At 41.4% G+C, this 27,845-nt stretch overlaps 1 protein-coding gene across 4 annotated transcripts in view; it reads left to right on the forward strand.

The window, feature by feature from the left end:
* The window catches only part of LOC120937647 (dihydroxyacetone phosphate acyltransferase-like), a 111,030-nt gene that overhangs the window by 65,339 nt on the left and 17,846 nt on the right, over positions 1 to 27,845 (forward strand). For all 4 annotated transcript variants that reach the window (XM_040351048.1, XM_040351049.1, XM_040351047.1 and 1 more), the window contains one exon: positions 17,838 to 18,061. In XM_040351048.1, the coding sequence (XP_040206982.1) occupies positions 17,838 to 18,061 (224 nt within the window). The remainder of the gene's footprint in view (positions 1 to 17,837; positions 18,062 to 27,845) is intronic.

Here is a 27,845-nt window from a genome sequence, read left to right on the forward strand (position 1 = left end):
AAAATAAGACAGTCTTAGGTTAACGTTTCTTCAATCGGGTTAACCCTCAATTAGCTGGTGACTTGAAGTGCCATTAACGTGCTTTGAAATAATAGTGACAGCAGTGCTTCCCCACATGGGTCCCCACTCACCAGATGTCGTCACCCCCCAGGGGGCAAAAAGCGGGTGGTGGTGGTACCTCGATACCTGCAAGATGATGGTTTCCTGCGATCAGTCCTCGAGTGTCTCCTTATTCCAGGGATCACGGGGTGCTTGAAATGGTTTTTCAGATGCTCACGTGGGATCATTCATTAAGTAAAAAATAAAAAGAAGGAACGCATAGTGTAATACGTTTTGATAGTGTTAGGATATACCCAACAAAGTAATTTATTTAAAAAAAGGGAAAACAATTGTTGATCAGTTGGAATAAAATGTCCAAGTGGATCCCTGCGCAAAGGGAGTTCCAACGAGCAATGTATTTAAAAACAAGCACAGAATAAAAAAATTGAATAATTAGAAGAAAAAGAAAAAACAAAGAGCCACAAGTTGCCCTAGCACTCTGCACTCCGCTGTTAGTAGTTGCTTCACTGCTGGGATAGCCAATTTGAAATCCTCCCTTGGCGCCCGTATGTACTAGAGCAGTGATCAGCTGAGGCAGATAGCGTGCTGACAGGCAGTGTGTGAGCGAGTGTATGAGCGTCTGTCTAGGTCACCTGACGCGTTTCGTCATGTGACGTTCTCAAAGGCGATGACAGACTTCATACGTTGAAGGTTCATATAGCTGCTTCAGATGTGTCCCGCCCCCAGATTGTGGGAGGATTAATTTTGATTGGTGTTATCAATCAAGGGAAATAGCATGCCTGGATGTAATTTAACCCCTTGGCCATCTAATATTGGGGACGGGATATACATATGCTGCGGCCGTGAAATACAAGTGAAACAAAAGTTCATTTATGCATTAATCTCTATCCGATAGTATTGCTGTATAATTTTGTCTCAGGAACAAAGCATAGTATATCTAAAAATAGGTCAATGTCAAGACTTAGACGTATCCCCAAATTCTAGTCTTATGTGAAATGTATATGCTATTAGCTGTTGTTCGAAGGGTGAATAAACCTTATATCAGTAAGTTTGGAGTTAGATCTCATAGAACGATACTCCTGGCTAAGTTTAAAATAGGTGTTAATTTACAAAGGAAATATTTATGAAAATATAAGTGAATATAATTAAATCCCAGGACAATCCGATATATGTGAGGTCAAAGGATTCCAAATAGTAAACCTGTATGTAAATGAATTATAAGAATAAATTGGTAAAGACCCTATTATAATTGGTCAAAGGAAAAATGTTTTGCCATTATACTATCTGGGAAAGGATATATGTTAATTAGTATATGATGTTTAAATGGGTTGTATATCTTCAATTTTTATACCCATGTGCGTTTACTATAAAAAGGTCCAAAGAAAATATATTTTAGGACCAATTAGCATGTGCATGAAGCTGTTGTACTAACTAGGAGAGGGTATCTCGTTATGACTAAAGAATGCCAAAAATGGGTTTCCAGGTACAGTATCCGTCTACAAACGCATAAAACCCTAATGTGGCATTTTTATTATTAACCCTCAAAGAAGAAAGTGGTATTAATGTGCTGGGTGAATAATAATTATATAAAATTCAAATTCAAGAACGTCCAATAACAACTCTTAAGAAGGGTGCCTCTGAGGTCCCTCATAGCCAGGGCCCCAGATAAACATCCACTATGATGTATTAGTTTAATTTTTAAACATAGGCTTAGTATATTAACCGTACTGGTCTGAAAAAGAGGCGAATCTATATTTTTTATTTATTTTTTAGGGGAATAGTATGTAGACTGAGGTAGTCAAGTCCAAGGTTCCCATGGGTATTGAGGTCTAGGAGACCTATCCAAAAAGCAGTCTATAAATATAATGTACCATTGTACTGTCTGGGAGAAGATATCACATTGCAGCTCAAACGGCTAAGAAAAAATAATATTAATGTTTTTTCTCTTTTTGTATGCGATATCAGTCTCTAGAACTCTGGGCTATATGTGTAGAGCCCTATGTGACCCCAAGGATGATAAGAGTTACTAGTGGGTGTGGAATCCGGTATTGTTCCCAAAAAACTTTTTCAAAATGTTCAAAAGGCCTTAAATAATATATTTCTAAACGAGAATGAGTCAGAGAGTGAACTGACACTACATATTTCAATGTCCATAGTTATAGACATTATTTGTATGTTAGGTCATAGGTCTATATAGTGTCAATCATTTGTTAAGTTGTGTTTAGGATGATAATTCAATAGTGTAAAAAGTGAAAGCTCATGTTAACATAACAGCATATTGAGTGTTGATTATTATTCATTGTATGGTGTAAAAATATCATCAATGTTAGTCATAGACATATTGTCACAGATATTGGGATGTGAGTTCAGGTATTTAAGGTCTGTGCCTGATCATGAAATATTTATCTTATAAGCTTTTGGACAACATTTATCTTACTTGTTCAACATAAAGGTACTAAAATAAACCCAAGTATAGGGAATATTGCAGTGGTAGAGATAGCAATCTAGTTTTGAGGTTAGCTCATCTGTTTCTTGTTTTCAAGGTGATATGTCATTTTCTTAAAAGTTTGAAATGAAGCAATTTAAATCGATATCCAGGTTGAGGCCGCCAGGTGCTAGCGACCCCAACCTGTGTATCCAGCGGGTCTCGTTCTGGGAGACCTGAATTCTTTTGTTTCCCCCCTTCCAATGGTCCTTTATAATGTCAATACCGAAAAAAGTCAGGCATGAAGGGTCTCTGTGGTGTTTTTCATCAAAATGTCTGGAAAGACTATGTTTGGGAAAACCATTTCTGATATTAGTGATATGTTCCCGTATTCTTACTCGTAAGGGTCTGGTGGTTCTGCCAACGTATACTTTGTTGCACTATTTGTATTGATACCCTTTTTTCCTTGCTACTAAATGTTGCAATATAATATTATTATTTCTAATGGTAGTAGACACCTAAAATAAGAACACATTTTATATATTCACTATACAGGGCGGTTAGTGCCCCTTTGTTACCTCGCCACAACACAGAGGACATCTAATATATACATATATATATACACATTCTAGCTCATTAGAATTGTTTTTTTAAAAGCACTTCTCACCATTCACCTGCGATTATCACCTGCCCCCTGAGATCGGTGTTTTTACCTCATAGAAGGTGTATATTTATTCCAGCTTTGTTTTGTTTTATTTTTGTTTCTGGCAACTAGAAACATTTATATCTCTAAGTGACAATATATTTTAATCAGCTGTCTATTGGATAACTTAGACCATTAGGCATCTGAATAATAGATCCTACAATAGGACACTCCCACACTAATCCTCTCTGACAAAGTTTTACTATTGCCATCATCAAATAGGGTATCTGAAGGATCGTGCTTCCTATTAAGGAGGTCCATCGGATTGGATCTTTCCTGTTAACAGATTACCCAACACCTGTGAACACACAGAAACTCGGAACACCTAAGGGTGACCCATTTTGCAGCGCCATTATCCCAATCTTTTCTACATCTTTTTTGATCTCATCACTGAGGTTTTTTAGGGAGGCAGCAGCATCTAATTCACATCCTAAGCGCGGATTCCCTCCTATTTTTCATTTATTTCAGTGTATATTCTGCACTTGCTTCTGCTGCTATGGATATTTTTGGATACATGTCCAATAGAAATATAGATGTGGGAGGAATTTTTAGTCAGGAACAAGTCAATATTAAGCAGGACATGGAGAGCCTTCTTAGACAGCTTAAACACACTATGGAGAAACAACTAAGGGTCTGGTGGGACATAGCCACATTGGAAACCTATGTCAAAGAAAAAATGACCCCCCGTCGACTCAGGTGGGATGTTAACCCCAATGACCATCTTAATGAACCATCCTTAACCGAAAAATGGTATCAATTCTTCAATAAAAGTGAAAGTGACCTATTACATACAATAATAAAAAGAAGACAATTTAAACTTAAAGGGATTGAAACACACATTGTGGAATTAAAGAATTCCCTACTACCCTATGCAGATAAAACAGAATATAAAGAAAAAGAAAGTCAATTGCAATCTAACATTAAAAAATATGATAATGAAATACAAAACAAGAAACAAAAAAAGTTTAAAAGAGATGTCTTAGACTACAAGAACAACAGAGTCTACAAATGGCAAGCAGAGGATGAATGCCCCTTAGACGATAATTCAGAAGATGAATCTTCAAGTGAAGACTTGGAAGATTTAGAAATAGATAGACCAATTTTAAGATTTGAAACATCGCCTGAACCAGAACTCAGGACATCTGACCATTTCAGCCCATATCCCAGAGGTCGAAGGGATCAAACACGTAATCATGGACCAGATAGAACCTATAATCGCCCTCAATATACCCCTAGAAGACAGAGGTCCCCCATTACTAGAAATGGGGGTTGGAGACGGAACTCCCCACAAAGAGATCAACGGGGATACAGGGGTTTTCCCAGGGGTGGTCCCAACCAAAGACCCCCGGTAAGACGATCATCAAGAATCACCTACAGAAACCCCCGTTGGGGAGGCCAACCATGGAACAGGGGATCCGCCCCCGGATGGGAAACTACACCCCGAGACAGGGACAGAGGACAAGAACCCCAAGAACAACATCAACATTGGAGTCAGAACATCAATGGCAGAACCGGGAGAGCTCAAGATTGGGAGAGGAACAACCCAACATCAGAATGGCAACAAGAAAGAGGAGACAACCCAGAGGCAAGAGAGGGGGGAAGAAGAAAACGCCAAAGAGAGTTTTAGGTGAAGGCATTTATAATCTCACCAATGTTACCTTCACGGATGAAGAATGGCAAGCTTTGGATCTTGGTCTTAAATTTGCACCTACAAAAGCCTTAGATAAATTTGACACCTATATCGACTTGCAAAAATTTATGAGGAAATTAAATTTGAAAAAACATTTTGCTTTAAATGAAGATACACCTATACAGGCTTTTTCACAATACACTCACACCACGTTGAAAAATAAATCGGTATACAACCCCAAAACACCAGGGAACCAATGTTTAAATGCTTTTAGAAAGATGGTCGAAAAAGATATTGAAAAAATGGAAAGAAAACAACATAAGGGAAACAAAAATATCTGGAAAACCATTAAACAAATCGGGAAGAAGAAAGGAGTAGTCATAAGACCTGCGGATAAGGGAGGAGGACTGGTCATACTAACAAAAGCTGACTACGAATCAGAAATGGAGAACCTGTTACGGGTACCAGACACTTATGTAAAGTTAAAGAAGAATCCTGCATATGCTTACAAGAAACAACTTTTAAAATTTGTCAATAAAGGTAAAACCATAGGAATTTTAAACAAAAAGGAAGCAACCTATCTTATCTCGGAATCCACAAAGACTCCGGTCATCTATCTAGTGCCCAAAATACACAAGAGATTAGTTAAACCACCCGGAAGACCTATTGTAAGTGGTATAAATTCCATATTCTCACGTCTAGGTGAATATTTGGATCAGTTCCTCAAACCACTAGTTGCCAAAGGAAGGTCACACTTAAAAGATGGCACACAACTAATAATGGAACTCCAAAATATTGCCAATACAGACAATCTAATATTGGCAACCATAGACGTTGATTCCCTCTACACGAGTATTAGACAACTGGATGGCCTTAAAGGAGTCGAAGTGGCATTACACAATCATACCACAATGAAACAAGAACAAATCTCGTTTATTTTGGAAGGCCTCAAGATGGCTATGATGAACAACCATTTCTGGTATAAAAATGACTTCTATGTGCAAAAGAAAGGAGTCGCGATGGGGGCTCGCTACGCTCCGAGCGTGGCGAACCTCTTCATGGACATGTGGGAAGCCGAATATATATACAGTCTTGATATACCACAACTCAGGCTGTATAGACGTTATATAGACGATCTGATGATTCTATGGGAGGGAACACCAGAGTCTCTGGACAATTTCATAAAACAACTGAATGACAATAGGTTTGGAATCACCTTTACAGGAAAATGGGACACACAAACCATCGACTATCTAGACCTACAGATCTTCAAACACAATGGCATATTGGCCACCAAAACCTTCTTCAAGAAGACGGATAGGAATGGTTATATACCAGTATCCAGCTGCCATCACCCAAAGTGGACAGGAAACATTCCGAAAGGACAGCTACTCCGTATCAGAAGAAATTGCCACCGAATAGAGGATTACGATCTGCAGGCTGATATGTTAGTCAAAAAGTTCCTGGAAAAGGGTTACAAACTAGAAGTGCTAATGAAATTAAAAACGCTAATACGTGATATGGACAGGGGAGCAATGTTCAAAAAGAAACCACCAAAAACTAATTCCGGGATGGATATGGCCTTTATTACAGGGTATAGTCACCAATACCATGACCTGGAAAAAATCTTTAATAAATATTGGCCAATCCTGAGAGAAGATAGAACTTTAGCCACATTATTACCCCAACGTCCCAAATTCATCTACCGCAAAGCACCTACCCTCAGGACACATCTTGTCCATAATGTTCTAGACCCTCCAAAACAAGTAAACATTTGCCCAGAGCTCAAAGGTTTTTACCGATGTCAGAGATGCTTGCCCTGTAGAACCAACAGACCGCAACCCCGAAGGAAAACCAGCTTCAAATCGCACGTGAACAACAAGGAATTCCAGATCAAAGAATTGATCACTTGTAACAGCACACATGTGACATATGTTATAGAGTGCCCGTGCCGGTTACAATACGTTGGCAGAACCACCAGACCCTTACGAGTAAGAATACGGGAACATATCGCTAATATCAGAAATGGTTTTCCCAAACATAGTCTTTCCAGACATTTTGATGAAAAACACCACAGAGACCCTTCATGCCTGACTTTTTTCGGTATTGACATTATAAAGGACCATTGGAGGGGGGGAAACAAAAGAATTCAGGTCTCCCAGAACGAGACCCGCTGGATACACAGGTTGGGGTCGCTAGCACCTGGCGGCCTCAACCTGGATATCGATTTAAATTGCTTCATTTCAAACTTTTAAGAAAATGACATATCACCTTGAAAACAAGAAACAGATGAGCTAACCTCAAAACTAGATTGCTATCTCTACCACTGCAATATTCCCTATACTTGGGTTTATTTTAGTACCTTTATGTTGAACAAGTAAGATAAATGTTGTCCAAAAGCTTATAAGATAAATATTTCATGATCAGGCACAGACCTTAAATACCTGAACTCACATCCCAATATCTGTGACAATATGTCCATGACTAACATTGATGATATTTTTACACCATACAATGAATAATAATCAACACTCAATATGCTGTTATGTTAACATGAGCTTTCACTTTTTACACTATTGAATTATCATCCTAAACACAACTTAACAAATGATTGACACTATATAGACCTATGACCTAACATACAAATAATGTCTATAACTATGGACATTGAAATATGTAGTGTCAGTTCACTCTCTGACTCATTCTCGTTTAGAAATATATTATTTAAGGCCTTTTGAACATTTTGAAAAAGTTTTTTTGGAACAATACCGGATTCCACACCCACTAGTAACTCTTATCATCCTTGGGGTCACATAGGGCTCTACACATATAGCCCAGAGTTCTAGAGACTGATATCGCATACAAAAAGAGAAAAAACATTAATATTATTTTTTCTTAGCCGTTTGAGCTGCAATGTGATATCTTCTCCCAGACAGTACAATGGTACATTATATTTATAGACTGCTTTTTGGATAGGTCTCCTAGACCTCAATACCCATGGGAACCTTGGACTTGACTACTGCAGTCTACATACTATTCCCCTAAAAAATAAATAAAAAATATAGATTCGCCTCTTTTTCAGACCAGTACGGTTAATATACTAAGCCTATGTTTAAAAATTGAACTAATACATCATAGTGGATGTTTATCTGGGGCCCTGGCTATGAGGGACCTCAGAGGCACCCTTCTTAAGAGTTGTTATTGGACGTTCTTGAATTTGAATTTTATATAATTATTATTCACCCAGCACATTAATACCACTTTCTTCTTTGAGGGTTAATAATAAAAATGCCACATTAGGGTTTTATGCGTTTGTAGACGGATACTGTACCTGGAAACCCATTTTTGGCATTCTTTAGTCATAACGAGATACCCTCTCCTAGTTAGTACAACAGCTTCATGCACATGCTAATTGGTCCTAAAATATATTTTCTTTGGACCTTTTTATAGTAAACGCACATGGGTATAAAAATTGAAGATATACAACCCATTTAAACATCATATACTAATTAACATATATCCTTTCCCAGATAGTATAATGGCAAAACATTTTTCCTTTGACCAATTATAATAGGGTCTTTACCAATTTATTCTTATAATTCATTTACATACAGGTTTACTATTTGGAATCCTTTGACCTCACATATATCGGATTGTCCTGGGATTTAATTATATTCACTTATATTTTCATAAATATTTCCTTTGTAAATTAACACCTATTTTAAACTTAGCCAGGAGTATCGTTCTATGAGATCTAACTCCAAACTTACTGATATAAGGTTTATTCACCCTTCGAACAACAGCTAATAGCATATACATTTCACATAAGACTAGAATTTGGGGATACGTCTAAGTCTTGACATTGACCTATTTTTAGATATACTATGCTTTGTTCCTGAGACAAAATTATACAGCAATACTATCGGATAGAGATTAATGCATAAATGAACTTTTGTTTCACTTGTATTTCACGGCCGCAGCATATGTATATCCCGTCCCCAATATTAGATGGCCAAGGGGTTAAATTACATCCAGGCATGCTATTTCCCTTGATTGATAACACCAATCAAAATTAATCCTCCCACAATCTGGGGGCGGGACACATCTGAAGCAGCTATATGAACCTTCAACGTATGAAGTCTGTCATCGCCTTTGAGAACGTCACATGACGAAACGCGTCAGGTGACCTAGACAGACGCTCATACACTCGCTCACACACTGCCTGTCAGCACGCTATCTGCCTCAGCTGATCACTGCTCTAGTACATACGGGCGCCAAGGGAGGATTTCAAATTGGCTATCCCAGCAGTGAAGCAACTACTAACAGCGGAGTGCAGAGTGCTAGGGCAACTTGTGGCTCTTTGTTTTTTCTTTTTCTTCTAATTATTCAATTTTTTTATTCTGTGCTTGTTTTTAAATACATTGCTCGTTGGAACTCCCTTTGCGCAGGGATCCACTTGGACATTTTATTCCAACTGATCAACAATTGTTTTCCCTTTTTTTAAATAAATTACTTTGTTGGGTATATCCTAACACTATCAAAACGTATTACACTATGCGTTCCTTCTTTTTATTTTTTACTTAATGAATGATCCCACGTAAGCATCTGAAAAACCATTTCAAGCACCCCGTGATCCCTGGAATAAGGAGACACTCGAGGACTGATCACAGGAAACCATCATCTTGCAGGTATCGAGGTACCACCACCACCCGCTTTTTGCCCCCTGGGGGGTGACGACATCTGGTGAGTGGGGACCCATGTGGGGAAGCACTGCTGTCACTATTATTTCAAAGCACGTTAATGGCACTTCAAGTCACCAGCTAATTGAGGGTTAACCCGATTGAAGAAACGTTAACCTAAGACTGTCTTATTTTGTTTAATAATTGTGTTGGCTTCTAAGCCTTTGGAGTAATCCTTCACTTTTTCCTATTTTTTTCACTGAAGTTGCAAAGAATAATTGTATATATATGAATTTTTTTATCATTCATATATTTCTACTTATTAACTTTTACACATTGGATATTTTTTTTGTGAGGACTTGCACTAACTCTCAATTTCCTCGCAATACTTTGTTGCACTATTTGTATTGATACCCTTTTTTCCTTGCTACTAAATGTTGCAATATAATATTATTATTTCTAATGGTAGTAGACACCTAAAATAAGAACACATTTTATATATTCACTATACAGGGCGGTTAGTGCCCCTTTGTTACCTCGCCACAACACAGAGGACATCTAATATATACATATATATATACACATTCTAGCTCATTAGAATTGTTTTTTTAAAAGCACTTCTCACCATTCACCTGCGATTATCACCTGCCCCCTGAGATCGGTGTTTTTACCTCATAGAAGGTGTATATTTATTCCAGCTTTGTTTTGTTTTATTTTTGTTTCTGGCAACTAGAAACATTTATATCTCTAAGTGACAATATATTTTAATCAGCTGTCTATTGGATAACTTAGACCATTAGGCATCTGAATAATAGATCCTACAATAGGACACTCCCACACTAATCCTCTCTGACAAAGTTTTACTATTGCCATCATCAAATAGGGTATCTGAAGGATCGTGCTTCCTATTAAGGAGGTCCATCGGATTGGATCTTTCCTGTTAACAGATTACCCAACACCTGTGAACACACAGAAACTCGGAACACCTAAGGGTGACCCATTTTGCAGCGCCATTATCCCAATCTTTTCTACATGAGGGAAAATATATGCTTTTTTGTCATATGTGTATATGTCAGCATGAGGGAAAATATATGCATTATAATACGCTTTATATCCATACTCTACATTGATTAATGATTGCTTATAAAGCATTGTAAATAAATTGAACCAGCATGAGGGAAAATATATGCTTTTTTGTCATATGTGTATATGTCAGCATGAGGGAAAATATATGCAATATAATACGCTTTATATCCATACTCTACATTGATTAATGATTGCTTATAAAGCAATTTAAATCAAGGTCTATGTTCAGGCCGTTCGGGCTGAGAGTGTTGGTACGGAAAATCCACTCCGTCTCGCGTTTGGATATTTCCCTGACTCTATTTGACCCCCTCCAATTGGGGTCTATCTTATCTATACCCCAAAATTTCAGTCCAAGGGGATTTTTATTATGTTTCTTCAAAAAATGTAAAGACACGCTGTGTTCTTCATACCCTATGGAAATATTGTAGATGTGCTCTGACACTCTTTTGGATAGCTTCCTTTTGGTGCGTCCAATGTACATTAGCCCGCATGGGCACTCTAGGGCATAACTTAAGAAACTTAAAATGTTTTGGGATAGACCTGGCTTCACGGCGTGTAGGAGGTGCAAAGCCTGTCGCCAAGTAACAGTGCATCTGAGGGATCTTAAACTTTTTACCTCAACGGCTAATGGGACAACTTTTGAGATCAAAGAATGCATTACATGTGCATCCACGCATGTTATTTATGCCCTAGAGTGCCCATGCGGGCTAATGTACATTGGACGCACCAAAAGGAAGCTATCCAAAAGAGTGTCAGAGCACATCTACAATATTTCCATAGGGTATGAAGAACACAGCGTGTCTTTACATTTTTTGAAGAAACATAATAAAAATCCCCTTGGACTGAAATTTTGGGGTATAGATAAGATAGACCCCAATTGGAGGGGGTCAAATAGAGTCAGGGAAATATCCAAACGCGAGACGGAGTGGATTTTCCGTACCAACACTCTCAGCCCGAACGGCCTGAACATAGACCTTGATTTAAATTGCTTTATAAGCAATCATTAATCAATGTAGAGTATGGATATAAAGCGTATTATATTGCATATATTTTCCCTCATGCTGACATATACACATATGACAAAAAAGCATATATTTTCCCTCATGCTGGTTCAATTTATTTACAATGCTTTATAAGCAATCATTAATCAATGTAGAGTATGGATATAAAGCGTATTATAATGCATATATTTTCCCTCATGCTGACATATACACATATGACAAAAAAGCATATATTTTCCCTCATGCTGGTTCAATTTATTTACAATGCTTTATAAGCAATCATTAATCAATGTAGAGTATGGATATAAAGCGTATTATATTGCATATATTTTCCCTCATGCTGACATATACACATATGACAAAAAAGCATATATTTTCCCTCATGCTGGTTCAATTTATTTACAATGCTTTATAAGCAATCATTAATCAATGTAGAGTATGGATATAAAGCGTATTATATTGCATATATTTTCCCTCATGCTGACATATACACATATGACAAAAAAGCATATATTTTCCCTCATGCTGGTTCAATTTATTTACAATGCTTTATAAGCAATCATTAATCAATGTAGAGTATGGATATAAAGCGTATTATAATGCATATATTTTCTCTCATGCTGACATATACACATATGACAAAAAAGCATATATTTTCCCTCATGCTGGTTCATTTTATTTACAATGATGTTATCCCAGTCATATATGCTCTTTTGCTTTTATTTACTCTGTCTTTTAGATTCTTGCCCAGTCAGCCATTTTCTAGTCACATTTTATTGGTAATTTTAGTATTATTAATGGTCACATGTTTTTATGAGATATAAGTAACATGTTTTTATGCTTAGCGGAGTACGCTATTTTAGTCTCTTATGGGTTTAGATTTACATGCTCTGCTCTTAGTGCCAGAATATGTAGATGCATGCATCTATTCCATATAGTATATATAATTTTAAACATTGCTTTATTTTACTGTAATGTTTATTACTAAAGATTGTGCACCTTGTGTATTTTTAATGTATATTTTTAATCATTATTTTTTATACATGCATTTTATCACATAGCCATGATGGCAGTAGTGCCACGGATATGTGTTTATGCCGACATAGTGTTGGTACTAGTAATTTGGCAAGGAGCGGGTTAAATGCATCCGACATCATGCAATGTTAAGATGCTGTTTGCTTGGATAAGACCAGGTTATTTATCCCACTGACTTGTCTTTGCTGAGAGGATGCCTCTCCCTATTGGGTTAGAGTGAGTTTGGGCACTCCCACTTGCCCTATTTAAAATCAGAGTCAGTGCCGTGTAGCCACGCCCTCTGAAGACGTGAGCCAATCACGAAACGCGTCAGGGCGTGGCTACACGACGTGCTTCTTCCACTACACACAGCGTTCACACTGAACTGGGAGCCTGTCAGCTGGAGCTGAGCTGACTGTGCACCTAGAGCGGACGAGAGCTGCAGTTCACTACGTTTGATGTGCTGTATTTTATCTTCAACATTTGTAAGCATATATATATTTTTATGGGGCATGGTTCTCAATAAAAAACAGTATTACACTATATGTCTTTTCACTTGCCTTACATGAAACACTCCCTCATTTATGACCTATACCAAACCTACTGAGATACGGTGACAACAGGAGGAAGGAGATATCTTTGGAAGATTGAGGAGACTTTTAAGGCAATCCATTGAAAGGAATCCCAGTATGAGCAAGGAGTTCTTAATGCTGAACACACCATAGGCATCTGGTGAGTAGAACTCCTAAGGGAGACCCGGTATGAAGATTATTTTACAATTGGAAGTTTCAAGGATTTTATGAAATACATCGGTTTAAGAGACTTTATACAGTTTTTTCTATGAATGGACTTTATGCATTTTTATTCCTTTTGGTTCACATGATTTTATATTTTAAACCTATTTCATTTTGTGGTCATACACATTGCATTCATCCTCACTCGGTGAGACTAATTTAGCAGAAGGTTAATTACAGGTTTAATTAGTCACCTTAGCGCTGTTAGTGCTTCTATTCAGAGACACATTGCTTTTCGAAACTAATCTTTTATAATCGTTTCTCTTCAAATTCGATTTCATTCAATAAGAAATTTGAATTTCGTATAAAATGAATTCAACTAGAAAAGATTAGAATGGAATAGAAAAGAAAAACAAGAGAATAGAATAAAATATAATATATATTATAATTGATTCTATTCTGTTCTATTGTTTTTCTATTCTTTTATATTTTAGTTTCCATAAATTTTAATTATTTTCCAATCTATTCTAGAATTCAAATTTATACTATTCGAATTTCGGAAGACTGTCATGTTCTATTTTATTACATTCTATTAACTTCTATTCTATTATTTTTGATTCTTTTGCTGTATTGTTTTGTATTATATTTTATTGTAGTTTTTAGAAAATCGATTTCTATTTTTTCAAATTCGATTTTGTTTTCAAATTCGATTCGAATTCGAATTTCGTTCGTGTTTTTTCGAATTTGTTTAAATTTGTTAATTTTGTAATTTGGAAATTCGGATGCATACGAATTTCCGAATAATTAAAAATTTGTCCGAATTCGAATTCGTAACGAAACGAAATGCACATGTCTACAGATCACAGTTCTGTCTCTCTGCCTGATGATTGTCAGGTGCTGGCAGACATTGAGTACCTGGTATCTGCTGATCGGCGAGCTGGCGGTGGCGCTCATACGGAAGTGCGGGATCACATTTTAAGTGAAGGAAAACCTCTATATGAAGTACTGGATAGAAGAGAGAATGAAAAGGGGTTTTAATCCTTTCCTAGTGTATCTGAAACTAAAAAAATAGGAATCTTGACATACAAACAGTTGTCACCATGATAGTATAAAAAGAGAGAATTCCCTCTAACGGAGCTCTGGATATCAGGGAAATCTGAAAGTTATTTTAATGCACCCCTACTATATTTTAAGCTAGAAAAATGGGTTTGTCTGAATGTACATTTAAAGATCCTACTTAAAGTATTATAACATGTATTTTTAAAGGATAAGTTTACACTTGGGAACATGTTACATTTTCCACCTGATTTTAGGGTGAAACATGTAACATGCTCCCACTGCTGCCCACTGCCCCCCTCCCTCTGGTAGCTGTACGGGGAGAAGTTCCCTGTACCAGCTGTCACTGTTTGAAAACAGCTCTGTGTGTCTGAATGAACTACATCCTTAGCGGCTAATGGCTAGCGGCTTGTAGTTATTAATGAACTACCATGATACTGTGGTAGTTTGTTGAGTCTTCCTGACAGGGAGTATCGTCTTACCTGTCCAGTATGTATGGGCAAGCAGACACACTGACAGTGTGCAGGAGACCTGCATGGCACCATTTGCTGATCGGTGGTGCTTTACAGACTCCTGCAACCAAAAATAATAAATGCATAACTTATCCTTTAACACAGCCTTTCTCAACCAGTGTGCCGCGGCACACTGGTGTGCTGTCAGAGGTTCTCAGGTGTGCCGCGGGGTCAGTGGAGAGAAGGCAGTCAGATGAGCCTGCTCTCCTGCCGAACTGTGAGAAGCTCTGTCGGCTTCAAAAGTGAAAGTAAAGTGCAGAGGAGTGTGCTGTGCTCTCTGCTTCCCCCTAGAGTGCAGTACCCAGCTGAATGAGGAATCTGGAAAGGTACTGAGCTAGAAGCTAGATTAATTTTAAAATGGCTTTATACATGTGTCTGTGTGTGTCTGTGTGTGTGTCTGCACATGTGAGTGTCTGTCTGTGTGTGTGTGTGTGTGTGTGCGTGTGTGTGTGTGTATGCGCGTGTAAGCATGTGTGTATGCGTGTGTAAGCATGTGTCTGTATGTATGTGTGTATGTTACTTTTAATCCTGCACCCCCCCACATTCCTGTACCATCAGAATGGCTTTTGTAGGGCTTGTTTGATAGCAGCAAGGACTGCTGCTCCTCTGAAAAGCAATCCATGCACAGATCGCTTTTCAGAGGCATTTGGAAGGCGGTAAAGAGGCATTATGTTGCCTCTTTACCACCTGTTTTAAGCCTGTAAAAGCAGCATCACTACACCGCAACCGTGCAATGCACACAGATGATCCATAGTTGCAGTGCAGCCCCATTCACCCTCGGTATACCTCCAGTTGCAGCCACAGTATGTGAACACCACCAGCTGCTGCCTCTGCAGCTAAAGGTGGAGAAGTTGAGGGTGGTAAAAACAGCTCAACCATGTGGTTTTACCGCCTCTATGACATGTCAACAAGCCCTTGGTTCACATCTGTGTAGCTGCATGTAGGGCAATCCATTAATTTCCGTACCCACAAAATGCAGGGAAACAAGTCCCCAAACTTTTTTTTTTAAATTGCACTGCAGCACGGTCAGGAATGAGCATGATTTTGCGCATGTTCTGCGACACACCGTAATGTGAACCAAGCCTTGGACTGAGGTGCCTCAAGACTGAAAAAACTTTTTAAGGGTGCCCTTACTAGAAAAAGGTTGAGAAACACTGCTTTGACTTATGAAACTGTTCAAAATTTCACATAAAACCTTGAGACAGGTACTATTTAAATAAGGTGGACACACATAGGGCCAGATTCACAAAGAGTTACGCCAGCGTATCAGTAGATACGCCGACGTAACTCGGAATCTAAGCCCGTCGTATGTTTAAGTGTATGCTCAAACTGAGCGCCGTCGTATCTTATGGTGCAATATTTCCGCTGGCCGCTAGGTGGCGCTTCCATTGAGTTCGGCGTATAATATGCAAATGAGTAGATACGCCGATTCACGAACGTACGCTTGCCCATCGCAGTAAAGATACGCCGTTTCCACAAGAGGTATCCGGCGTAAAGATAAAGCTGCCCCCTAGGTGGCATAGCCAATGTTAAGTATGGTCGTCGTTCCCGCGTCGAAATTTTTCAATTTTACGTCGTTTGCGTAAGTCGTCTGTGAATGGGGCTGGATGTAATTTACGTTCACGTCGAAACCAATACGTCCTTGCGGCGTACTTTGCCGCAATGCACACTGGGATATGTACACGGACGGCGCATGCGCCCTTTCGTAAAAAACGTCAATCACGTCGGGTCACCATTCATTTAAATAAAACACGCCCCCCTCATCCTCATTTGAATTACACGCGCTTACGCCGGCCCCATTTTTGCTACGCCCCCGTAACTTAGGAGGCAAGTGCTTTGAGAATACAGCACTTGCCTCTCTGACTTAAGGCGGCGTAGCGTAAATAGGATACGCACGCCGCCTCAAAGATGTGGCGACCTACGTGAATCTGGCCCATAGTCAATATGAAGAAGCAATGTAATCTGCATGGTGCAAAGTAAATTCATGTATACTCAGCCATTCGGCTCATTGCATTCTTAGTTCACTGGATCACTTAGTCTAACTCTAAGGCAATGTATGTATAAGTCTATTTAAAATGTATAGGTCATTACAGAACCAGTTGTGCTCACCGTGGGCCAGATTCTCAAAGAACTGCGGCGGCGTAACGTAGCGTCTTTAAGTTACACCGCCGCAAGTTTTCCTCGTAAGTGCTTGATTCACAAAGCACTTGTGTGTAAACTTGCGGCGGAGTAACGTAAAGACGTCCGGCGCAAGCCTGTCTAATTCAAATGGGGCGTGTACCATTTAAATTAGGCGCGTTCCCGCGCCGAACGTTCTGCGCATGCTCCGTTAGGAAATTTCCCGACGTGCATTGCGTGAAATTACGGCGCCCCGAAGTGTTTTTTGAATGGCAACGTGCGTAACGTACTTTCGTATTCCCGGACGTCTTAAGCAAAAAAAATAAAAATTTGAAATTCGACGCGGGAACGACGGCCATACTTTAACATGGCTGTTCTAAAGTTAAGCCATGAAAAAGCATGACTAACTTTGCGACGGGAAAAACCAACTAGCGACGACGTAACGAACGCGCGTACCTTCGTGGATCGCCGTAAAAGCTAATTTGCATACCCGATGCAGGAAAACGACGCAAACTACACCCAGCGGCGGCTGAAGTATTGCATCCTAAGATCCGACGGTGTAAGTCAATTACACCTGTCGGATCTTAGGGCTATCTATGCGTAACTGATTCTATGAATCAGCCGCATAGATACTCTCAGAGATACAACGGCGTATCAGGAGATACGCCGTCGTATCTCTTTTGTGAATCTGGCCCCATATTCTTAAACACATCTTTGTTTTTCTTATAGTCAAAATAAAGGTATACCTGTGAAAACGTTCTTTAACTGTTCACACAGAGATTATTATTTTCTTTTTTTTGTGACTCTTGTATGATTTAGGCATTTATCACATCAACCATCAGAAGACATTCAAAAGTTTATCACTGATGTAGCCTATAAAGTAGAGCTTCACCAAATAGCCAACATGGTCCTCAGTCCAGGAACCTTGATAGCAACCATTTTGTTGCAGAATTTACCAGCTTTGAACTTCAGCATATTGGTTGAAAAAACACTGTGGCTAAAGAATTTAACAGAGGCCTTCGGAGGAATGCTAGAATGGCCTGGTATGTATTTACATTGTTAGCACATCTGATATTTTACAATTGATTACTAATTTACAATGATAAGGCTGAGGTAGATAACTGGTGTTTTTTGTGATTAAAGTCACATTATTTTGCTCCCAACTGTGTGCTATGTGGGCCTCCCTGTCATTCCTGTTATCCTCTATTACCCTGGAAGTAGCTTTCTGCAACTCAATTTAAATCTTGAAAAATTTACATATTCTATATCTTAGGTCTCGTACACACGAGAGGATCTATCCCCTGGTATTTATCCGCGGATCAGTTCCAGCGGATAGATCCTGTGGTGTGTACGGCCCAGCGGATATTTATCCGCGGATATTTTTCGGGCCGATGGATTTCCAGCGGATAAAAATTTCTTAGCATGCTAAGAAATCTATCCGCTGGAATCCTGTCCAGCGGATTGATCCGGTGGTCTGTACAGACTCACCGGATCAATCCGTCTGATCCCCGCCCTCGCATGCGTCGTAATGATTCGACGCATGCGTGGGAAGTCTTTACCTTCCAGCGTTGCGCACGTCGCTGCGTCATCATCGCGGCGACGGCGCGACACGTCACTGCGGATGGATTCCGCGCGGATTTCGATCTGATGGTTAGTACAACCATCAGATCAAAATCCGCCAGAGGATTTATCCGCGGGAACGGTCCGGAGGACCGTTTCCAGCGGATAATCCTCTCGTGTGTACTAGGCCTTAGGCGTACACTAGTCAACACAGGGCCAATTGAACAAACTTATAAGCACCCCCATCCCTTTCCTTCCCTGCTGGGTACTAAGTGTCCAACATATATTTTGGAACCTTACCATACTAGGGAGTCAAACAGTTCCCTTGTGCATTGAGCCTGGCAGGTTGTTCTTGACTCTGGGAACGCAAACTTTTCCCAGGTGACAACAGCTACCCTACATATAGGTTAGGCTTCTCTTCCCCAGGCCAATTCACTGTGACCGATTTGGTTTTGTTTCCTAGGTCAGCACATGGATCAATTGTCCCTAGTCATTCACAGACTCTCTGTGAGTTTGTAAAAAAGCACCCACCACCAGAAACCACTCCAGACCCAGTCCCAGGCCATGGGATATATCATCATTTCCTGGAAGGATGTCCATTGCATCTTCAGCCCAAATATTTCCCCAATGATTGACGTGTAGCACTATCCCCAAAGGAGCTGCTGGTTAAATTTTGGGTTTGCACATTACCTCTGTAGCTTTGTTGGCAGGGTGGGAAAGTCCATAATAAATGCAATGTCCAGACAGATGTAAAACCTTCAACAGTTAGGTTTTATTTTCTTTACTGCAGGATAACTTGAAGTAGAGAAAGTAGAAAGGAGGAGAAGAGCAGGGGAAGGTTCAGGCACACGGTACAGAATCAATCAGTATTCACTCTCAGCTATTTAGTGGGTATTGCTCACCCGTATAGTCCCCTCTCACTTGGCCTAGCAGCCGGGATGATGCACAAACTAATGTCCAGACGGTCTCTGCCACAGACCTTTTGGAATGAACTTGGTCTCTGCCACAGACCTTTGAATGAGCTTGGATGCGTCCAGGAATCCTCTGCCACAGGATTTTAAAGTCCCGAACCTCCAGCCATGCAGTAGAAAAACCTTTAAGCCGGAACCGGCATACTGCAGGGCTTTCAATATAGTGGATCTCTCCTTAATTAGGTCACCAGGCCTCACCCGAGATGTCAGCACTTTGCCGGTCTCCTCCAGGGCAGGTCCTCCCCCGGTCTCCCTCATTAAGACAGCTTCCTCCCTTGTGGACAGACAGCTTGGGATCCCCTCCTAGGATCGTAGGCCCCAGCCAGCACAGCTGGGCCTACTAAACAGCGAAACAACTCCGGGCCAAAGTGGCTCCGAAGTTGAGTACACACGCACCTCGTGCCAGGAGGGCCATGAGGCGAAGGACCACAAAAAATGCCATCTGCCCCTTAAGTACGCCTCCCCAGCATGCACAGCGGGGTCACCACTCCCACTGCACTGCTGCCGAGAAGGGACACCCAACACACCCTGGTACACCTGCGTTCCAACATAAGGCCAAGTTGGCAACACCACCTGCAGGCAACAAGGGAAACTACCAAGTAGTACCACAGCCAGAACAGAGGCAAATTTATGTTAATCGAACAGATCTGAGCCCAAGTATATAGGTCCAGACTTCCCTTAAATATGAAATAGCACCCCCTAGATTTGGGGTGGGCGCTACAGACGCATCACACCCAGATGCTACTTGCCAGAGTATATAATCTTTACTGTATAGCTCAGCTTTTTCAAATTTCACAACAGAACACAATAGTCACCTTCTTAGGGTCTTTCTTCTGCTAAAACAAATTTCCTTCTACAGACGCTCCCTCTTCCACACCAGTTTTTACCCGGACTCACAGTCCCTTATATATCCCAGTTCAGGCAACCTGAGAGACCTTATCCATAATCAGGGCAAAAGCAACCCCCCCCCCCCCCACCTTTTCTTTGAAAATACAGCCATACAAACCGCTGACCGAGTCTACCAGGCTCAGTTCTTTAAATTTGGCTGCAAAGCTCACACTTCCTATATTTCTTTTTCACTCTATTTGGCCAGGCCCAAATTTACTAGAGACAAATAGCTAGATTCAGGATGTACTTGCGGCGGCGTAGCTTATGGCATTTAGGCTACGCCGCCGTAAGTTAGCGAGGCAAGTACATGATTACGGGCGGGCGTAAGGGCGCCTAATTCAAATTAGGCTGAGGGGGCGTGTTTTATGATAATTAGGCTTGACCCGACATGATTGACGTTTTTTTGGAACTGCGCATGCGCCGTGCGCCTACATTTCCCAGTGTGCATTGCGGCCAAGTCCGCCGCACGGGCCTATTGATTTCGACGTGGATGTACACGGCGTAAATCCCTATTCACAGACGACTTACACAAACAACGTAAAATTTTAGAATTTCGAAGCGGGAACGGCGGCCATACTTTAACATTACTATTCCAGCTATTTGATGGAATAACTATAGGCCTGATAATGCGTTACGTAAACGGCGTATCTGTACTGCGGCGGCTGGGCGTATGTTCGTGAATAGGCGTAAGTAGTGATTTACATATTCTACGCTGACCGCAATGGAAGCGCCACCTAGCGGTCAGCCTAAAAATTACACTTTAGGATACGAGGGTGTAAGACACTTACGCCGCTCGTATCTGAGCCTAATTTAAGCGTATCTGGTTACCAGAATACGCTTAAATTAGCGCGGGCGCACATTCAGACTTAGGCTGGCGTATCTACTGATACGCCAGCCTAAGTCTCTCTGAATCTGGCTAAAAGAACACAGGCTGTGGCTTTCATTCAAGAGTAAGGATACTACAGAGGATACAGCAGTAACTAGAAAAATAAAATAAAAAAGTGTATGAAAACCCCAAAATACAATCTCTCTGAAACAAAAGCTCATATCTTGTAAAAAGTAAGCCTTGCAGCAAAAAAAAAAAAAAAAAAAAAAGGTGTGTTATGGATGGGGCAACCAACCAAAAGTAACTGTTTACCTCAAATAATCCATAAAACAAAATAAGAAAGAAAGAGAGCAACAAAGGGGATGATTGCCCAAAGAGATAGGAATAAGAATTAAGGGCCAGATTCACAGAGCAGATACGACGGTGTTTCTCCTGATACGCCGTCGTATCTGTTGTTCTATCTATGCGACTGATTCATAGAATCAGTTACGCATAGATAGCCATAAAATCCGACAGGTGTAATTGTTTTACACTGTCGGATCTTAAGATGCAATACCGCGGCCGCCGCTGGGGGAAGTTTGCGTCGTAAACCAACGTCGGGCATGCAAATTAGGAGTTACGGCGATTCCCGACGGTTTTTCGCGTTCGCTACGTCGCCTCTAGTCTAGTTTCCCGTCGCAAAGTTAGTCGTTTTTTTTGGTGCCTTAACTTTACACAGCAATCGTATTGCTGTATAAAGTATGGCCGTCGTTCCCGCGTCGAAATTTAAAAAATAACGTCGTTTGGGTAAGCCGTCCGGGAATACGGAATTATGCTACGCGCGTCGCCGTTCGAAAAAATGACGTCACTTCGCGCAAAGCACGGCGGTAGTTCGGAAACGGAGCATGCGCGGTAGGTCCGGCGCGGGAGCGCGCCTAATTTAAATGGCACACGCCCATTTGAATTGGCCCGCCAGCTTAGGTTTTCATCGCAAGTGCTTGGTGAATCAGGCACTTGCGATGAAAAATTGCAGCGGTGTAACGTATCTATGATCTACGATACGTTACACCGCCGCTCTTCTATGTGAATCTGGCCCATTATTTCTGTTTCCTGACTGACCCTAGTCTCTCCCTATGTCGTTTGTAAGCTTCTCTATAATTTTCCTATAGCAGGTTTCAATACACTGAAATTAAAGGGGTTGTAAAGGTTCATGTTTTTTAACCTTAACCACTTGCTTACTGGGCACATAAACCCCCTTCGTTCCCAGGCGAAATTTCAGCTTCCGGCACTGCGTCGCTTTAACTGACATTTGCGTGGTCGTGCGATGTGGCTCCCAAACAAAATTGACGTCCTTTTTTTCCCCACAAATAGAGCTTTATTTTGGTGGTATTTGATCACCATCACCTATTTTTTGCGCTTTAAACAAAAAAAGAGCGACAATTGCAAAAAAAATATATATTTTTTTTACTTGTTGCTATAATAAATATAAAACTATTTTTTTTCTCAGTTAAGGCCGATACGTATTTTTCGACGTATTTTTGTAAAGAAAAAAAAAATCGCAATAAGCGACTGGTTTGCGCAAAAGTTATAGCGCCTACAAAATGGGGAACAGAATTATGATTTTTTTTATAATTTTTTTTTTTACTAGTAATGGCGGCGATCTGCGATTTTTATTGGGACTGCGATATTGCGACGGATGTATCGGACACTTTCGACACAAATTTGGGACCATTCACATTTATACAGCGATCAGTGCTATAAAAATGCACTAATTACTGTATAAATGTGACTGGCAGGGAAGGAGTTAACACTAGGGGGTGAGGAAGGGGTTAAATGTGTAGCCTGGGTGTGTTCTAACTGTGTGGGGGGAGGGGGGTGACTGGGGGAGGTGACCGATGCTGTGTCCCTATGTACAAGTGACACAGATCGGTCTCCTCTCCTCTGACAGCACGTGGAGCTCTGTGTTTACACACAGAGCTCCACGTCCCTGCTGTCTTACCGACGATCGCGTGTACCCGGCGGACATCGCGGCCGCCAGGTACACGCATCGTCTTCCCAGCGAAGCGCCGGGACAGTGTTTACCCGCTGTGCGCCCCCCAGAGGCACGCGCGGGTAATGCTTTTAAAAAGACGTCCAAAGACGTCCAGTTGGCACCTGAGAGCCGCGCTGTTGACGTCTTTTGTCAAAAGGGCGGGTCTCAAGTGGTTAATGCATCCTATGCATTAAGGTGAAAAAACATTCAGCGATTGCAGACACCCCAGCCCCCCGGTTTACTTACCTGAGCCCTCAAAAGTCCTGCATCGAGAACGCGCTTGATGTCGGCCCGGTCTTCTCGGCTCTTCATTGGATAGATTTATAGCAGCGCAGCCATTGGCTCGCACTGCTGTCAATTAACTCCAATAACGCAAGGGCTGGGGCCAGGTCCTGTAGTCGGCAGCTATGGACGTCGGATACAGGACTTGGGAGCGCGCCCGCAAGGTAACCCCCTTGGGAGAGCGGTTCCCAGGGGGGTTAGCTTATGCGGAGAGGAGCCGAGACATCCGCTTTACAATCACTTTAAGGCTGTCCTGTGCTTCTTTTCTCTTTTATAGTGAAGGGGCTACTTTATCCAATACCCCCCCCCCCTTATTGACTCTTCTAGGTATGCTGGTCACAGTTCAAAGGTTATGCAGTGGATTATAGTTTATAAATAATTGACCACCTCATTAAGAATAACCTTCTTGATCCCCTTCAGTCTGGATTCCGCCCTCAACACTCCACAGTAACTGTCCTTTTAAAACTTACAAATTACTTACTAATAGCAAGAAGCAATGAACACTATTCTGTACTCATACTTCTGGACCTTTTGGCTGGTTTTGATACAGTTGACTATCCCCTCCTCCTCAAAAAACTTTTCTCCTTTGGTCTCTGTGACTGTGCTCTTCGCTGGCTCTCATCCAACCTGTCCCTCCTCAATGGCTTACCTTTAAATAGTAGAAACAATAATGTGGCACACATAATGGTGGAACAAATCCTGAAAAAAATATATGTGTATATAGACCTGGGTTTCCCAAGGTATGTGAAAACAAATGACAAATTACTCTAGTGAAGTGTTGGCAGCTTAACAGTCTCCAAGCGCAGTTTTTCTATTTTTTATTATCTTTAAATAGGTTATCCCCCCTTCAGTCCATCATAAATGCTGCTCCCCGACTCATCCTCCTTACAAACTGCTCAGCGTCTGCTACCCCTCTCTGCCAATCCCTCCATTGGCTGCCACTCACCCAACAAATTAAATCCTCCCAAGACCTGCTCTCTTGCTCCCTCATCGCCTCCTCCCATACTCTCCTCCAGGACTTCTCCTGAGCCTCTCCCATCCTTTGGAATTCCCTACCCCAATCTGTCCAACTATCTCCAACTCTCTTCACTTTTAGGCAATCCCTGAAAACGTTTGTCTTCAGAGAGGCCTATACCAGCTGACATTCTGCCCAGGTGTATGTCAAATGTGCATGCTGGAAAACCAGCAGCCAACTGAACTCTCAATCAGCGCTCACAGACAATGGCAGAGAACGCTGATCGGTGTATTCTGGCGGGGGGGGGGGGTGTGTCCTGGGGCTGTCATCCTGTCAGAACACAACAGCTCAGCAGGGGGATGAACGCTGTACTAACCTCGCATTGGTTAGTACAGTGGTTCCCGACTGGTACTGTCAGTCCTTTTTGGGTTGCACGAAAAAAAAACTGTATTGTGTACCAGGCTTTAGATTGTAAGCTCTAACGTGCAGGGCCCTATGACTCTACTTTACTGTCTGCCCTAAGGTTATGTTCTGCGCAAACTGTGGGCGCTATATAAATCCTGTATAATAATAATTCTCCCAGGTGAATCTGCACATAAATTAGCCAGGACCAAACATCTTGAACCAACAGGATATACCTCAAACCCATTGCAGCAGTGAACACAAACCTTATCCCTATATCTGACATTAAGCTTTGCTGTCAGTGCATTTACTAAGCTGCCAATAGAGACGAAACATTGTTGACATTCTGTGTCTAAACTCTACCCGCTCATGAGAACACAGAATATCAATATGCAAAGTTTCACATTTACCGGCTTAAAAAATATTTATTTTATTTAACCACTTCAGCCCCTGACCATATTGCTGCTCAATGACCGGGCCCCTTTTTGCGTTTCGGCACTGCATCACTTTAACTGACAATTGCACGGTCGTGCGAGGTATCTTTCAAACAAAATTGGCGTCCTTTTTTTCCCAAAATTAGAGCTTTCTTTTGGTGGTATTTGATCACCTCTGCGTTTTTTATTTTTTGCGCTATAAACAAAAATAGAGCGCCAATTTTGAAAAAAAAAGAATATTTTTTAATTTTTGCTTTAATAAATATCCCCAAAAATATATATAAAAAATGTTTTTTCCTCAGTTTAGGCCGATACGTATTCTTCTACATATTTTTCATTAAAAAAAAATCGCAATAAGTGTTTATTGATTGGTTTGCGCAGAAGTTATTGGGCCAGATTCACATAGATGATTTAAGATCCGCCGCCGCAAGTATTTGAGGCAAGTGGGTAATTCACAAAACACTTAGCTCAAAACTTGCGGCGGCGTATCGTAAATCCCCCAGCGGAATTAAAATTCCGCGGCTAGGGGGAGTGAACTATTCAAATCAGGCGTGTCCCCGCGCCGATCGAATAGCGCATGTGCCGTCCGGATATTTTCCCGACGTGCATTGCTGCCAATGACGTCGCTAGGACGTCATTGGTTTCGGCGTGATCGTAACTTGCGTCCAGCGGGTTTGTGAATCGACGTACGCAAACGACGTAAAATGTCAAAATTCGACGCGGGAACGACGGCCATACTTAACATTGGCTGCGCCTCATAGAAGCAGGGGTAACTATACGCCGGGAAAACCCTTACGTAAACGGCGTAAAGTGACTGCGTCGGGCCCGCGTACGTTCGTGAATTGGCGTATATCTAGCTGATTTACATATTCTCAACGTAAATCAGCAAGAACGCCCCCAGCGGCCATTTTAAAAATGCAGTTAAGATCCGACGGTGTAACACAGTTACACCTGTTGGATCTTAGGCATATCTATGCGTAACTGATTCTATGAATCAGTCGCATAGATACGACCGATGCAAGTCTGAGATACGACGGTGTATCAGGAGATACACCGTCGTATCTCTATGTGAATCTGGCCCATAGCGTCTACAAAATAGGGCATAGTTTTATGGCATTTTTATTAATATTTTTTACTAATAATGGCGGCGATCATCGATTTCTATCGGTACTGTGACCTTATGGCGGACACTTCAGACACTTTTGACACATTTTTGGGACCATTGGCATTTTTATAGCGATCGGTGCTATAAAAATGCATTGATTACTATAAAAATGCCACTGGCAGGTAAGGGGTTAACACTAGGGGGCAAGGAAGGGGTTAATTATGTTCCCTGAGTGTGTTCTAACTGAAGGGGGTGGGGGGTGGACTGACTAGGGGAAATGACAGATCGCTGTTCATACAATTTATGAACAGACAATCAGGCATTTCTCCCCCTGACAGGACCGGGAGCTGTGTGTTTACACACACAGCTCCCGGTTCTCGCTCTGTAACAAGCGATCGCGGGTGACCGGCGGTGATCGCGCCCACCGGCCACACACGTCGGGACTGGGGGCGCGCACGCGCCCCTATTGGCTGATTCGCGAGATGACGTAATATTACATGATCTCGCGCAGCCAAACTGCGGCGGCTGGTCAGCAAGCGGTTAAAGAAGAAGGAAAGTAATATATGCAAGACACTACGAATTCCCTTTTCAAAACTATTAGACATTACAGCAAACATTCCCTTCTACAGTATGTCCTGAAACAAGCATACAGGTAAGATGTTCTGACAAATGAACATGTTCCCTGGTTGACCAAGTATAAAGACAGCCCTGAAGCTTCCAACGAGAATTTTTTTTTTTTTTAGTTTGGTATGCAAGAGCATGCCAAACTACCGTAGGAACCCAATGCAGTCACCCAATAGCTTAATATTCTATGGGGATAGCTACAGTATATATGTGTTTCTCTTCCGTTCATGGACGGACACAGCAGCCTTCCAGGAGAGTTAGGCAGAAAAAAAGCACTTTAAGTGTTAACAACACTTTCCTCAGTGCAGCTCCTCCCAAGGGGCGTGGTTCCCCGGGTATAACCCACACCCTGCTCTAGCAGCCTCAGTTTTTCTCTGCCTAACGTCAGGAGAGGACAGGCACTCTGGAGTCCTGTACTCTGGAGATTTTTTTGCGATTTTTTCACTTTTTATTGTTTTGTTCCTGCATTTTTGGATCCTGGGATCTTCTATCAACAGCCGACTGGGTGACAGGCTGGGTCTTGACTCTTGTAGTCCCCCCATGTTCGGCCATCGAGCGTGTGCTGGCCCTCAGCTCAGCTTTGGGTCGTCCACGACAGGCCCCATTGCTCCAGGGGCGGCCGGGGGAACTTCTTGTTCCAGGGCACACATATGACCGGTCTCTATGGCTTTGTCACAGTGTGTCTGGCCGACAGCCATGCCGTTAGTGGACGTTGGTTCAGTCTGGGATACCGACAGGCGGTGGTTGCAGGGCGGGTAAGTAGTGGCCC

This window comes from Rana temporaria, chromosome 4 (genome assembly GCF_905171775.1).
Source record: "Rana temporaria chromosome 4, aRanTem1.1, whole genome shotgun sequence".
Classification (NCBI taxonomy): Eukaryota; Metazoa; Chordata; class Amphibia; order Anura; family Ranidae; genus Rana; species Rana temporaria.